The sequence below is a fragment of the Carassius gibelio genome, chromosome A20 (genome assembly GCF_023724105.1).
Source record: "Carassius gibelio isolate Cgi1373 ecotype wild population from Czech Republic chromosome A20, carGib1.2-hapl.c, whole genome shotgun sequence".
Classification (NCBI taxonomy): domain Eukaryota; kingdom Metazoa; phylum Chordata; class Actinopteri; order Cypriniformes; family Cyprinidae; genus Carassius; species Carassius gibelio.
Genome location: NC_068390.1, coordinates 13,738,063 through 13,754,437, shown reverse-complemented (window position 1 = coordinate 13,754,437; position 16,375 = coordinate 13,738,063). Strand labels below are relative to the sequence as shown.

At 39.2% G+C, this 16,375-nt stretch overlaps 2 protein-coding genes across 5 annotated transcripts in view; one reads left to right on the top strand and one right to left on the bottom strand.

Annotated features, from left to right (window-relative positions):
* Nucleotides 1-7,197: 7,197 nt before the first annotated feature.
* LOC127938631 (creatine kinase B-type) lies at nucleotides 7,198-12,446 on the top strand. Its single transcript, XM_052535370.1, has 8 exons — nucleotides 7,198-7,336; nucleotides 8,058-8,262; nucleotides 9,515-9,669; nucleotides 9,754-9,886; nucleotides 10,026-10,197; nucleotides 11,548-11,671; nucleotides 11,783-11,972; nucleotides 12,050-12,446. Exons 2-8 carry the CDS (start codon nucleotides 8,070-8,072, stop codon nucleotides 12,226-12,228), a joined length of 1,146 nt encoding a protein of 381 aa, XP_052391330.1. The 5' UTR covers nucleotides 7,198-7,336; nucleotides 8,058-8,069; the 3' UTR covers nucleotides 12,229-12,446.
* A 1,136-nt stretch (nucleotides 12,447-13,582) lies between these two features.
* The window catches only part of LOC127938626 (apoptosis-stimulating of p53 protein 1), a 48,509-nt gene continuing 45,716 nt past the window's right edge, over nucleotides 13,583-16,375 (bottom strand). For all 4 annotated transcript variants that reach the window (XM_052535358.1, XM_052535357.1, XM_052535356.1 and 1 more), the window contains 2 exons: nucleotides 14,974-15,173; nucleotides 13,583-14,769 (listed from right to left, as the gene is read on the bottom strand). In XM_052535358.1, coding sequence (XP_052391318.1) covers nucleotides 14,728-14,769; nucleotides 14,974-15,173 — 242 coding nt within the window. In that variant the 3' untranslated portion in view covers nucleotides 13,583-14,727. The remainder of the gene's footprint in view (nucleotides 14,770-14,973; nucleotides 15,174-16,375) is intronic.

The window sequence follows — 16,375 nt, the reverse complement described above, 5'->3', positions numbered from 1 at the left end:
TGAGAATCAGCACCTCCAAGTCCGAGGCCATGGTTCTCAGTCGGAAAAAGGTGGATTGCCCACTTCAGGTTGGTGGAGAGTTCCTGACTCAAGTGGAGGAGTTCAGGTATCTTGGAGTCTTGTTCACGAGTGAGGGAAGGATGGAGCGTGAGATTGACAGACGGATCGGTGCAGCTTCTGCAGTAATGCGGTCGCTGTACCGGTCTGTCGTGGTGAAGAAGGAGCTGAGCTGTAAGGCAAAGCTCTCGATTTACCGGTCAATCTACGTTCCTACTCTCACCTATGGTCACGAGCTGTGGGTCATGACCGAAAGGACAAGATCCCGGATACAGGCAGCCGAAATGAGCTTTCTCCGTCGGGTGGCTGGGCGCTCCCTTAGAGATAGGGTGAGAAGCTCGGTCACTCAGGAGGAGCTCAGAGTAGAGCCGTTGCTCCTCCACATCGAGAGGAGCCAGCTGAGGTGGCTCGGGCATCTATTTCGGATGCCTCCTGGACGCCTTCCCAGGGAGGTGTTCCAGGCACGTCTCACCGGGAGGAGGCCCCGGGGAAGACCTAGGACACGCTGGAGGGACTATGTCTCCCGGCTGGCCTGGGAACGCCTCGGGGTCCCCCCGGAAGAGCTGGAAGAAGTGGCTAGGGAGAGGGAAGTCTGGGCGTCTCTGCTTAGACTGTTGCCCCCGCGACCCGGCCCCGGATAAGCGGAAGATGATGGATGGATGGATGGATGGATGACAGCAAAAAAAAGCATTTACAAAAAAATATATAAATTAAAAAAAAAAAAACTATTTAAAATAATTTTAAAAAAAAACATAACAAAACAATGAAATGTCAACAAAAAAGTAACACTAACTTCACAAATTTAGCTTTACTTCTTTAAAAACAATGATGTCCCAGCCAACCTCAAGGCATTAGTTAAAAAAAAAAAAAATCTCCTACACGTTTTTTGTGATGAACAGTCACACACAAAACGTAGATTGTTCCAAAACATTCACAGCATTAGATGAGGTCTGCTGTATACAATGGGAAAACTAAATGCTACGCCTTCAAGCAAGTAAGCTGAGCTGTCATGCAGCATCATATGCATGCCTCCACATGTGACCAGCACAGACACAAGCAGAAAACAGAGAGACAAAGACCCCACCCACTACACTCCTTATGAAATTCAGATCATATTTCACATCTCACAGCAAGACACGATTATCGTCATCAATACTGATTTAGAGGAGAGCGGGCGTTCTCCTTCCTCGGTGTATAAATATGCTACACACATGATATTCTCTGATACACAAACCTATCCTGCTGCATAGCTCATGCACGAATATCCCTGTGATGCTGCATGCTGTGTGACTCAGTGAGAAACAGTGTGTGTGTGTGTGTGTGTGTGTGTAATGTCAGCGAATTAGACAATATGGGAGTGTGTTATTTAATGCAGTGTCTGATGCATGCTCCATCCCATCTGCAGCTGAGAGCTGTTTTTCGGTCAGCTAAGTGCACTGCATTAAACAAATCATGTCTTTCTATAACACTAAACAACGTACTGTACATGTTATGGACTCGGAAACAGGTTACTTTTACTGCAGAGCTCTTCACAAGCACTAAGCTTAATCCCTCTCAAAGTCTTACATTCACTTGTGATCCATTATAAGAGGGGGTCTGAGTACTTCACGGTTTAATATGTACATCTGGTACTAAAGAGACCAGCAAAGCATGTTGTTGCACGGTGCTTTAATCAGTCCTGGCGTCTACAAGGAATATTTCAGGTCAATTTTCAGGTTGTAAACAAACTAAAAGTATTTTTTTTTTTTCAAAACAAAAGGGAAAATGATGTTAAAGAGATAATTATGATATTAAAAAGTCAAAATGACAAAAAGTCATAATTTTTACAAAAATAAATTAATTATGAGATATAAAGTCAGAGATAAAAATCTAAAAATCTATATATAAAAAAATCATAAGTATGACACATAAATTATGAGATGCAATATGACAATTATGAGTTATAAACGAAATAATGACTAAATAAATCATAACTACGACAAGTCAAAATTATGAGATACTCAAATGTATAAATCATGATTATGACAAAGTAAAGATTATGACAACAAATAAATATGAGATTAAATATAGAAAATGATAATCATTTCATCATGACAAAATAGTCAAATTAGATAAAAGTCTCATTTTTATCATAACATGACTTTATCTTTTGTTATACTTCTATTGCTAATATTTAAATACAGTCAGTAGAGCTTAACTTGTGCATAGTCATGAATACTCCTTCAAGATCACACCAACATGTGTGTTAACCCCCATGAGGAAGTTTGGTGCTTAACTCTACAGTGTGCTCTTGTCCAGCTTCAGTCTCTCAGCTGAATACACAGTTGTTTGGCGCAGCAACTGAAGGGCAGGCTCTCAGTCTCCACTCAAGGGTGGGCTCGGTCACAGCAGGAGGGACGGCAGTCTAGATTTATTACTCAAGATAATTGACCTCTTATGAAAGCCGATGCTGAACTAAATTCATTTGGCTGGTTAAAATGTAAATGGCCTCTACCACTGCCAGCCTCTGTGATCACATTAGGCCAAGAGCAAAGGCGAAGCCAATTTTTACTGGGCACTGAATGGAGGAGCTGGAAAATTGGCTGCTGGTACAATAATGCTTGCCATTTTGCTCGAAAGACTTGGGCAATCTGCCATGGGTGTACAGTTGTTTTTCAGTATTACATTATTTCATGTACTAGAACTGCAAATCTTTATTATCTTAGCTGTTTATTATTCCATATATACAATGTATTTTTATTGTGAAGTAGTTCTGCTTAACAGGAGTCCCTAAAAGTGCTCTATTCGTATGAATGCGACTAACAACTATAATATGAATGAGCTTTCTATTTATTCTAGTGCAATTTTTCAACCACTGTAATGCTGCAAACACCCTTATCTTTATATTAAGGGACTTTTATAGTCACAAATTATGCTCATTGGTTCAAAAACTATGTGCCATAGTTGGTGCTGCTGGATTGGGCAATAGAGAACATATGGCTGCTGAGTGGTCAGTGTAAGTGTAAGTGTAAGTCAATGGAAAGCAATATAATCAGGGGTTTTTATCCCTAATCAGATTAGCTGCTATAGATATCTTTAATCTACCTGGCTGGGATGCATGAATTTAAAGTGTGGAAAACAGCCAAGCTGAGGAATCCTGTTGACCTTCAGCTCAATGTCACTGCACACATGAGCATTCTGAGGCAGGCCAGATAGAAATGGCTTGACTATCATTTGAAGGCGATATGTAATATATGATGTGCTACATTGACTTATCTCACTCCTGTGAATTTAATTAGTCCTGGTGGTGTGTATATGCAAACAATTATGCAAAATAGCCTTTGACAGACATTAAAATTAAATAAAGATTATTAAAGTAGTCATATGATGTTTTCCTTTCTCTTTGGAGTGTTACAAGCTGTTCGTGCGAAGATAAGATCACTCAAGTTGCAAAGACTAAAGTCTCAAACCCAAAGAAATATTATTAGTAGACGGCGATAATAGAACTGGCCCCGATGTCACAAGCCAAAAACAACAGTTTCGCGGTCTACACGACAACACTGCAGCAGGATTTTTTGAAAATCCTCACCCTGCCATGCGTTTCCAAAAATTTTTCGTTTCAGTAATCTGGTGCTGCGTTTGCGTGTGAACGAATGGCCAAACCGTGTAGAAAAAGCTGTGGTTTTAAAAATAAATGCGTTCATGTGGACAGGGCATACAACTCGTCCACACCATCCTAAAATGCCTTGTTTAAACACGCCCCCACATGTCTACATCACTGTGTGGGAAGATTTCCATAACACCGCCCAAATGTTCATGCAAATAGGAAGGCATAACTTTGATTCTTGCTGTATTGTTACCGCTCCCGCCATGTCAAGGAGACGCTGTGTGTTTCATTTTGAAAGCAAAACTACTTTGTACCTATAAAGGCTGTTTCTTTGTGAAAGTGGGGCAATTTAAATTTTGCAAGGACAGTCTGGCACTTTTGACCCACAGCCTGTAATTTGCCAATGATGATTCAAACGCTCAGACTTTTGAGCAGTGTAGAGTAGTGCTTGCTGCTTGACGTTTCTCCAATTACAAATGCAGACATGGTTTTATGTTTATGCAGTGCGATACGCAACATAAAAAAAGACATTATAAGTCATTATAATCTGAATCATGTCACCACTGGATGCAACAAATGCCTTATTTGTAATGGGTTTTATTGGTGTTGTCTTGTCGCGCCAGGACAAGGCATCACAGTTTGTTAAGGGGCGTAACATTTCTGTCACACGCTTGAGGTATTCGATAGCTGACCAATCAGCGTACACCTCGCTTTTCAGAGCGATGAGCTTTGTAAAAATCGACGTGCTTCAGAAGGCGGGGCATAGAGGAGAAATGTACAGTATATGGAAAATAATGTGTTTTTTTTTTTTTTTTACTTTAAACAGCATACACATTACATTTCACCAAATACACAAAATAATGTTATTTTTAGCAATGTTATATGACCCCTTTAAATATTGTCATCTTTATCCAACAAACCTCCATATTGCATGCAAAAGTTGTATGTTTTAATGCATGCAAGTCCCTTACGCTTAAAGGTTTTTTGTTTGATAAAAAATAAAGTAAACTGTAATATTGTAAAATATTACATTTTAAAATAGCTGTTTTCTATTTGAATATATTTTAAAATGTTATTTATTCCTTTGATGGCAAAATTGATTTTACTTACTCTTTAGTATCCTTTGGTAATCTTTCTAATTTGCTGATTTAGTGCTGAAGTGTTGCAAATAGCTGTGCTGCTTAACATTTTTGTGGAAACCATGATACATTTCTTTTCCAAAACATATTTTGTAACAAATGGCTTTAATGTGTTATTGCAGTATAAAATAATTATTTGAAAAAAAGAAATCTTACGGATCCCATCTTTTGAATGGTAGTGTAAATAAGCTACGCACTGAGGTGTGATAATATTAAAAACACTTTGCAAAAGAGTTTTGAACGAGTACTAGATTTGATTACATTTGAATACGTTTTGGTTTTCTGTCTGCGCTCATTAAATAGTGCTTATTTGGCCTCTACACAGAGCTTCAAAAAGGCAATTGAGGAGGAGGGAAGAAAGAAAGGATTAAATGCTCCCAAGAGCAATGCAAATGAAACATTTGAAGAGAGGGAAGAGGTGATTTTGACAGCTCCCTGTCAGGAGGGCTTGACAGATAACACTTCTATGGAGATAGACTTACTGTATATAGGCTGTTAGCTCTTCTGAGTAAAACAAAATGATCCCTGAAAAGGACTTCATTGTTCTAGTAGTGTTTTGTGAACTTCTCAATGTGACAATTAGCATTACTTGCTGTTATAGCTGCTGCTTTGTTCTGGTTTGGCATACATGCAGTGCTGTTTTTATCTATCAGTATTCTGCCCAATTCTTTGTATCTATAAAAACGAGTGAGCTAAGGGCAAAATATTCTGCCCTAGAACCTCTATGACATCAGCGTTTGTCTCATCATGTCAAAATGTGTTTGGGGCACACTACGTTGCACTCCTTGAACCGGGGAGAAAAAAAAAGAAAGTCTGCAGGGTTGAGGGGGAAAAACACCCCCATCATGATATTCATCAGATGCATACTGAAACGAATTCTCTCTTACCTCAAATCATTTTTTGTAAAAGAATTTGTAAAATATTTAAAATAATATTTCAATGTGAAAACTCATACCGGTTATTCAATGTGAAAACATACCAGTTGTTACGCTAATGCTAATGCTAAATTGAACACAAAACATCGTGCAAAATCTGTGTCGTACCTTCAATGAGAGTCAATCAATCACAAAAAAGGGTTCAGTCGGGCTGAGCCTTCTGAGATACTAGAGAGAAACAGAAAGATACAGGTTAGCAAGCACACATACAGCAATACGTCATGTGATTTCTGACAAAGCAAGAGGTAGAGGCAGCACAAACAGCATTGAAGAACACTAGAAGTCAAGCAGTGTGGAGATGACATTATCTTCTCAGCATGGATGTCTCTCCTTGAGCCCAAAGTTAAGCTCCAAGGTGAGCTTACTGTACACAGAAGACTACAGTTAAAGCTGTGTTTCTAGTAAAAACATAGCTCAGACTAACAACGGAAACAACCTCACACTTACAGGAGCAGTATATCATTTCCTTCACAGCAGGTGGTCCTTTAAATCCAGGAAATCCAGAAGGTTATCATTAGCAATATATAGAGAAGCCTGTCTAAAACAAGCTGCAAAGGTCCAAATTCTGGTAACATCTTCATGCTAAATTCTTACACAATACTACAGCTATACTGCAGATAACAAAGTGTGGGAACAGTATGATTTTCTTTATGTTTTTGAAAGAAGTAGTTATAGAAATAATTATATTTGCTAAATACAAAATACCAAAAGTAAAGACATTTGGTGGACAGGTGAGACATATGATTATTATATTTCTGGACAGCAGAATGAACATCAGTTCCCAGCATTTAAGGGCTGATTAATATTAATATTCCCTAGAAACAAAGACCATAGTCAATGTAAAAAAAATAAAATCATAATGAACTGAACAGAACATTATGTTACTGAAAGATTTGATTTAGGGTTGAGTTACACTGCAATCTAAAACAGCAGATTTCTTTACTTTGTTTAAAGACTGAAGCATTTTTATAATTCATATTCATTTGTATATGGATAATGCCAAATGTATCACATAACAGAGCAAAGAGATTGCTTTAAAAGAGACAGTAAAAAGAAACACTTGCATAAACAGTGTTTTGTTTCAAGGCAATCTACAGGAAGACAAAATTAAGCCAGAAATAAATGAATAATAAATTATTCAAATTCGCATTATTCGGCCAGAACAATAAGCCATAGATTATGGGGGCCCCTCAAAGTAATCCAGGGGGTCTGTGAAGACAGGCTATAACACTAATAATATAAATAAAATAAACTGACTTTAAATCTTACTGACTTATTCTTGTTTCGTTCAGGTTGGTGCTAGACAAGAGTCCGATAAATGCAGGTGATCGAATTCAACATTGTTAAATTTTGTTGTCAATCATGACAAGGAGAGCCATCAAGGAAAAATGATCATGTGATCAATGTAAGCAAATACTGGATGCTGTGGATGTGATGCGACGCCCTGTCCAATAGAATGAATGGACTCAAATAGCGTCCAATCAGAGGAGGGCTCGGGCTTGATATAAAAACCCCAAACAAAGCCGCTTATTTCTGGACACCATTATCAGTCTTTTGTGTGAGTTCTGGTGGACTTTAGGAAGGATTAATCCCGCTTTCCCAAAGAAAATCAGTATAAGGTATGGATTTTGTTTGAGATTATTAAATCAAGCCTTTATTATTATAATAGTCGGAAAATATCATCTGAGGACACTACCAGGTCAATTTACAAAATCATACATTTGTGTGGTGTATTAATGATTAAAGTATGATCAGGAATGCATCGACATTCAAACATAAATTGCGTATTTAAACTCCGATGGCAATCTGCAATGCGCTGTTTGTTTACCTGAACTATTTAAACGTGTCGTGATCTTATGTCAATACAAAGACATTTAAACGCTTTAAATGATGTGCTGGCCAAAAGATCGCGAATACGTGTATGACAAGGTGCTTTTGTCCCAAACATCAGCAACGACCTTCCAGTCAGCCTCCTTTTCTGCAAGGTCTTCGGAGAGGTTGCGCATTACGCATTCGCATGCTTCAGAGAATAAATGATTCCCATACAAGACCTTGCGTAACGTGCATAATAATCTGCATGTTTGCATGCATCTGAACGCATTTTGCAATGACGCGTCATTTATCGGACGCGCGCTCCACATTCCATCATCTTTACTGCCAGCATGACATCATCGAGAACATGTCGTCATACCACGACCGTTTAGTTTGTGGTTGTAACGGATCAAGAATTGAAGAAAGAATTCCTCTGCTGTGGAAAAGTAGCTTTAATGTCATACGTCGTGCTTGAATCGGATTTGAACTTGCCTTTAATGTGTCCTTGTTTGCAAATATCTGCACCAGGTTGTCTCAATCATGCCTTTCGGTAACACTCACAATCAGCTGAAGATGAACTACACCGCGGAGCAGGAGTATCCCGACCTCAGCAAGCACAACAACCACATGGCGAAGGTGCTGACGCTCGAGATGTACGAAAACCTGCGGGACAAACAGACCCCGAGCGGATTTACCGTGGATGACGTCATTCAGACCGGAGTGGACAACCCAGGTAAGTGACCGATGTTCAGGGTGCAGGGTGATGAAATATCCAAGGATTTGATTTGCAAATTTGAGGTTCTCGGCTTTTAGTTCATGTGTCCTGTTAGCGCTGAGTTCTTCTAAATGCTAGTTTACTTTTGAATGTCAGTGTGTCCAAATGACTCATCCTGCACTAGCCTACTCTATATTTTTGACCAATCATATGCACTCTAGACCGAGAATGCCCCTCCCCCTAAAACCACCTGCAGCCAACTACCAAGATCTACCATGAATAAAGAACAAATGCACATTTTCAGACTCCAATATAGTAGAAATAATTGGCACATTTACGAATTCTAAAACAAATTGCATGTTGACAAAGTACAAGTTGAATTAATTTCTAGTTGGCTGGTCTTTGGAAAAATAAATTGAGCAAGTAATATCATGGTTCCTGGCTGTGCTGTAATTAAAGCAGTTAATTGAGCCCAAATAAGCTTTCCATTTCCAAGTCTCCATTCTGCATCTCTACTATGGAGTATGGGGACTCTTGTACAGATATAGGTGCTTCCAAAAAGCGTGCACTGACCGTTCTAAGCATTCTTGGGCCTGATGGGTGCAAAACGAGGTCCTGAACCTAATTGCACTCTGCTTCTGAATTCTGATTTGCATCCATGATTTGCATCACTTGCTTCCTCGTGACTGCTGATGTAATCTTGCTGGATAATGCATGTGATGCAGGCGACGTCTAAAAAATTTGCATCGGACGATGTCTACAGTGAAATATTGAGATGGACGATGACATCGCAGTGGGGTGGGTGGGTTTGTACTGGGTGAATGTTGAGGCTGAGTGACTCAAGTAGCTGACACTGCGTATGTCACGCTCGTCTGTCCGTGCTCAACATTGTGATGTCTGTCAGCCATTGGTTCTGAACTATGGCATCGTCTACTGGCCCAACCCCATTACACTATTTTCCCTCATGCATTTGACTCCACAAAAACTGAGAGAAAGCTGCAACAACAATCTAAGGTGTAATATTGGTGAAGCCCAACAGAGGAGGAATTGTGTTCTTTAATCTCATGATTACTGCAAGACCAACCATGCGATAAACATGACGTGTGGCTATATTAAGCAGTTGCTTGTGACCATCTGTTTTCAATGAATGGATCACTTATATAGTGCTTTGTGTATAATCATGAGGGCCATTAGCATTAAAGTTTCCAAATATTCTTTGTATTGTCACCACCACGGCATATCGAAGAACTGCTGATCTTTTGTGTTCCAGGTCATCCTTTCATCATGACAGTGGGCTGTGTTGCTGGAGATGAGGAAACGTATGAAGTGTTCAAAGATCTTCTGGACCCCATCATTGAGGACCGCCACGGGGGATACAAACCCACAGACAAGCACAAGACCGACCTGAACCCAGACAACCTTCAGGTACACCTCGACTGTCTGGTGCATCTAATTGGGTTTAACCTTTTAAAATGGTCTGCTGTTAATTTGGTGGTGTTTTTTTAATAGGGTGGAGATGACCTTGACCCCAACTACGTTTTGAGCTCCAGAGTGCGAACTGGCAGGAGCATCCGTGGTTTCTGCCTCCCTCCGCACTGCAGCCGTGGAGAGAGACGGGCCATCGAGGGTCTGTCTGTTGAGGGTACGCTCATCTAGGCCCTTGTTTTCATAGGATGTACATGAATCATGATTGGTCGTTCAAGAGAAGTGGGTGGAAACGAGTGAAGCATCCACTCTGTAATGATGCAGTTGTGTTGTGATCTATCCTGTGGTTTTCACAGCATTGGGAGCCCTTGATGGTGATCTTAAAGGAAAGTACTATGCCCTCAAGGACATGACAGACGAGGAGCAGCAGCAGCTGATTGATGACCACTTCCTGTTTGATAAGCCTGTGTCCCCACTGCTGCTGGCCTCTGGGATGGCACGTGACTGGCCCGATGCCAGAGGGATCTGGTGAGTGAGAGCAGCCTTTTGTAGAGCTGCTCCGATCATGTTCGGCCGATCGTTAATGCGCATCTCGTCAGTAAAGCCGGTTCTCTAATCAGCGGTTAATTCCATCAGTTGCGTGATGTCACATAGACAACTGTTACTACACAGAGCTATTGTTAACTGAGAAGATGCTCAATTATGCTCAAAAATTCTCAATTAACAATGGCTCTATATAACGATCGGCCAAACGTGATCGGAGCACCCCTAGCCTTTTGGGTCAATTACTCTTCGGTTCATATAAAGAGGTTTTTTTTTTTTTTTTTTTTTTTATCTCTCTCTCTATGGATATTATTATTATTTTAATAGTAATTTCAACTTGAAAAGTCATGTTTCTTTTTAAGGTGTGTGTTGTTGTTTATTATTATTATTATTATTATTATTATTATATATATATTTTTTTTTTTCTTTTTTTTTTTAATAGTTGTAGTAGCAATACTATTTTACATTTGAGTATTACAACTTTAGATGAAAATATCCATGTTGATGCTACTCTATAGATTTGTATTTGATTACAAAGTGGATACATTGGGTGCCATCATAACTAATATTAGTTTAAGTGTTTGTGCTGATTTTATATTAAAGGGATATAGTCCACCCAAAAATGAAAATGGTCATTTATTCACCCATGTAATTCCAAACCCATTAGACCTTCATTAATTTTTTTGAACACATTAAGGTGTGTGTGTATGTACAGTATTTTTTATATATATATATATATATATAAATTTTATTTTAAATCTGAGAGCTTTCTGACCATGCATAGATGTCAATGGAACTACAATGTTCTAGGCCCAGAAAGATCGTAAGGATATTGTAAAAAAAAAAGGCATCAGTGGTTCAACTGTAATTTTATAAAGCTACAAGATTACTTGTTGTGCGCAAAGAAAACAAAAGTGACTTTATTCAAAAATTTCTTCTCTTCAGTGTCCGTCAATACAAATTCACAAGAGGTGTTCTGACATGGAACCCCTTGTTTGCAAGCAGAGGAATGAACGTGTGCGTTGTGGTACTCTAGTGAGACTAAAACAGGAGCGACAAAATTGTTCTTGAAGCTTAAAATGATGGTCGAACCACTGATGTCGCATGGCTTATTTTAACAATGTCCATACTACCTTTCTGTACCTTGAACGTGGTAGTTCCTTTGTATGTGTAGGGTCAGAAAGCTTTCGGATTTCATCTTAATCTGTGTTCTGAAGATGAACAAAGGTCTTGTGCCTTGGAATGACATGAGGGTAAGTAATGTCAATTTTCCTTTTTTGGTGAACTATCCCTTTTTAATGTTTATTCCCCTCCTCGTCTTGATCCTCTTAATAGGCACAACGACAACAAGACATTCCTGGTCTGGGTGAATGAGGAAGACCACCTTCGGGTTATTTCCATGCAGAAAGGTGGCAACATGAAGGAAGTCTTCACTCGCTTCTGCACAGGCCTCACAAAGGTCTTTACTTTTTTTTTTTTTTTTTTTTTTTTTTAAAGCAATCTGAGACCTTCCACATTGCCAGTAGCCCAAGTGTTGGCACACCGTTAAATCCGAACCTGTTTCTTTCAGATTGAGGAGTTGTTCAAAGAGAAGGGCCATGCGTTCATGTGGAACGAGCACTTGGGCTACGTCCTAACCTGCCCCTCCAACCTTGGCACAGGGTTGCGTGGTGGCGTTCATGTCAAACTTCCTAACCTCAGCAAGCATGAGAAGTTTGGGGAGGTCCTCAAGCGACTGAGGCTCCAAAAGCGTGGAACAGGTATATAGTCACCATAGCCATAACTTGTTACCTGTACAGAATGTCATCTCAAATCCTAAACTTGCTCTCGTGTCCAGGTGGAGTTGACACCGCTGCAGTAGGTGGTGTCTTTGACATCTCCAACGCAGACCGTCTGGGCTTCTCTGAGGTTGAGCTGGTTCAGATGGTGGTGGATGGAGTTAAGCTGCTTGTAGAAATGGAGAAACGCTTGGAGGCAGGCCAGTCGATCGATGACCTTATGCCTGAGCAGAAGTGAACACTTCATGACTCCTAACTTAACTCCGTCCCTGCCTCCACCAGTCCTCCCTTCCTCCAGTATCTTCACTACATCAAGGAACATGCACTCCACCCAAACGGTAGTGGCACTAAAGTTAGACGAGTCTTCCATCAGTGTGAAGGATTTTGTATCTCAAACGTCCTGCAATGTTGAAGATGGAGCTTAACATCAGAAATAAAGTATCTTTGGCCCATGGATTTTCCTGTGTGCATGTTATTTCCAAAAGGTCAACTAAATTTGCTTGCTGTAGTCTTGAATCACTTCATTTACTACTGTTCCGCAGCATGTGACCTTTCTGATGTCTTTTGATTTGGTGGTGTTTGTAATCTGTAGGATAATTCCTGTGCTTGAAGATTATTTTATAGGTGGACAAACAAGGTCATTACTTGCCATCTCAAGGGCTTTTTTTTTCTCTCTCTCTCTCTCAAGAGACCATACTGTACGTCTAACCGGTTTGAAGTAAACGGACAAATCGGTCTTTATACTGCCACCTAGTGGCCATAATGATATTTACTTCCAAAAATACTGTTCTTGTATATTATATGCGCTTGTTTTGATCGCTTTTCCCTTAATCCTGGAAACCATGAATTAAACGTTCCTTACAGAAATCAACTGCAGTAGTTTACAGGTCTTTAGCCAAACGCTGAACTTGTAGGAAATTCGGTAATTGTCTCAGACGTGAGTACAACTAAGATGAACTCTTTTAACCATTTTATATTTTAAGCAGAAAGGTAACACTTCCAACATTGAAACATCCCAACAAACTCTAAAATTAAGAACTCTTATCTAGTTATAACGAACGACTGTGATCGGTCAAGCCTGGCAGCGCAGAGAAAAGTAACGCACACCATGTGACCATTTCTTTTTCTGAATAACAAAATCTTTGGTTATTCAATTTGAAATGCACTATTAAGAAGCTATATAGTATAACTTCGACCCTCAAACAAGATTAGATGGATACTAGTTAAAGTGGACTCTTTCATTCCAATTCCAGTAAAGTTCTAATCTTGGGTCTTTGCCAAGCAAGTAAATTTAATATTTGCTCTAAATCTCTCTCTATTTAAATCTCCCTATATATTTAGAAATGTATATCTATTCTCTATGCAATCATAATAGTTAGAACTGGAGTGCAAGGCTGAATTTGATGTGCCCTAGATACAGTGCTTTAGAACTTTTATCTAATCTTCAATATAATTTATCAGCTATCAGTGGGTTTTGTCAACTGGCTTTTTAAGGCCTCTAAAAAAGACATTGAACCAGATGTAAAAATCAATTTATCAAGCAAAAACAGAGGGAGAGACTGAGCAATAAGCATAACACAAAGCAGACATGATTTCTTGCTAAGACTCATTTCTTTTTATTGTGCACATGTAAAGAACACAAGGTGCGAGTCACTGTATTTCACAGAAGCCCACACGGGCAGTTTAGTCTAACAGCATCGAGTCAAGCATGTCTCCTCTCCCGTCCTCATCACAGTATTTACAAGGTTAAACTCCACAATAAAGCTCTTCACTGCCTCAACGGCAGAATATAAAAATCATTTCACATGACTAAAAACTGGAGTGGAGAGGAATGGGCTGGTATGATAAAGAAACATGAAAAAAAGTGTAAAATATATGTTAATGCAGAGAAAATTTTCAACTGGATTCATCAGACAAAAACGTATAGCATCAGTCCCTGTAGGCTAAATGCTTACTGATTTATAATGATGCTTCTGATGGTTCATCTTAATCTTTCTACACACTCTCTTCAAAACACTCTTATGCTATGAAAAACACTTCTTCATGATGCTCACTGCAGTTTAAAAGAAAAATCACACTCATACATAAATCCCACACGCAACACATACGCTCTCACTTATTTGCGCCTTTATGAATCATATACATGCCCATTAGTATACGGGATTTCTCAGTCATAGACCAGAATAATCGTTTTAGGCAAACTATGTATATTTTGTTCTCTGCTCTCAGATACTTCCAGTTTATACACTCGTTTCTGTAGAAGAACTATAAAATTCAAGCACAAGTCTTTTGTTTTAAACTGACATAACGGTTCTCATTCATCCAGTTCGATTTAAAGTATACAGAATCTCTCTCTGACAAAGCGCACTGTCTGCCCTGGTCTTCTCGGCAAAGCATCATGGGTAAGCAACTACAAATAAAGGAAAGCTCATCAAAGCGATTGATCCCCAAGGTGTGATGTACAGCTATAATACATTTGAGATGACACGAGAGCGTGTGAGGAGTGGAGCGGGAGATCCGGAGGCCTGGGAGCAGAGCTGATGGGGGCAGACCGAGAAACCTGAGGCTGCTTGTTTGGCCTGGTGTTCACTGGAGAGTGTGTAGTGCGGGGTAAATTGTGCCTCCAGGTTCAGGGTTTAGCAGCTTCACCCCTTCTATGGTCCAAGTGGCACAAAGAGGTGAAAAATGGAGGTTCAACACCTCGAGACATCAGTTCAGGCGGTCACCCACGAGAGGGTTACGCCAGAGACCTCTGACGTGGTTTTATTCTGGGGTAAAGCTACGGAGAAACAAAAACACACAACTATTAACACATCATTTCTTTACCATGCACAACCTTTCAAATGTTTTTTTTTTTTTTTTTTTTTGATAGGAAATTAGCACTTTTATTCAAGAAAGATTAATTAAACTGATCGAATGTGAAATATTTATGACGTTTGGAAGGAATTAGGACTCTGCTGTTATATTGTGTGTGTGCACCTACCCCTAATAGGTTACGTGGCACATAGCCCTCTTTGTCATTGAGTTTACTCCACCACCACTCGGTCTCGGTGTCGTCCTTCCTGCGTAGGACAGTAATGGCGTCACCCTCCTGAAAAGAAAGCTCATCTGCACTCTGAGCCTCATACTCCCACAGTGCGTACACGACTCCCTTATTCATCACTCCCAGCTTCTCCTGCACTCCTGTAAACACACACAGAGAAAATGCTCTTTAGGCATGGAAATATCGCATTTGGTATAATATTATGGCATTAACATGAGCAACACACAAAAAATAGTTACATTTTATTATATTGGTGAGTATTGAGTAATACTATTGATTAACATACATTACTGTTTAAAAGTTTGGGTCAGTACGATTTTTTATATATTTATACAAAAGTATCTTATCCTCACCAAGTCTGCATTTATCCAATAACAAATACAGAAAAAAATGTAATATAGAGAAATATTGACTGCTTTTTATCTTAATGTATTTTTAAAAGTAATGAATTCCCGCAATGGTAAATTTTAATCGTAAAAATGTTTCAGAGTCACATGATCCCTCAGAAATAATTTCTAATACGCTGATTTGCTGCTTAAGAAACAATTCTTATCATCAGTGAAAACAGTTGTGCTGCTAATTATTCATGTCGAAAATCTGATACTTTTTTCAGAATATAAAGTTCAAAGGAGCAGCCTTCATCTGAAATGGAAATCTTTTGTAATATGCCTTCACTGTCACTTTTTATACATTTAATGTGTCCTTGCTGACATACATACATACATACATACAAAACTTTTGAATGGTAGTTAATGGGACTTCTGGATATGTAGTGATGGGAGAAGTGATTCGTTTCTAAGAGCTCTAAACTCTGTATTTTGGGGACATCTGCTGGTTAAAGCAGTGTACATGCACTGAGAACTCAGATTAAAGGTCCCATAACATGGATCATTTCCTTATCTTTAAATGCTTTTTAATGTTCTCTTAGGTGTACTTATATTGTTAGTATAATTTTTACATTTAAAATTTAGAAATAAAAGGCATTTTTAGATCCTGATATTAGCCCTCTGGCTTGAATGCTCTGTTTGAAGGGGCATGTCTGCTGTGAGACTCCAAACCACAACTGTTGTGATTGGCTAACATCGTTGCATTCGAAATGCGTTCATGTGAAACCCCTCTCAAATATAACGTTATATATATATTTTTTTTTTTTACTATTACAGCTGTCGAGATTAACGAATCGTGGAAGTGTGGATTATATAAAAAATTTTTTCGATCTTTTCCCATCACATGAAAGGCTGCAGTGATGAGCATTGAGTAGACAGAGTCTGTTTATCGCGTGGATGCAGTGATCTCGTCATTATTGCAACACGTTTTTTCACAAAATGCTTTCACCACAGCT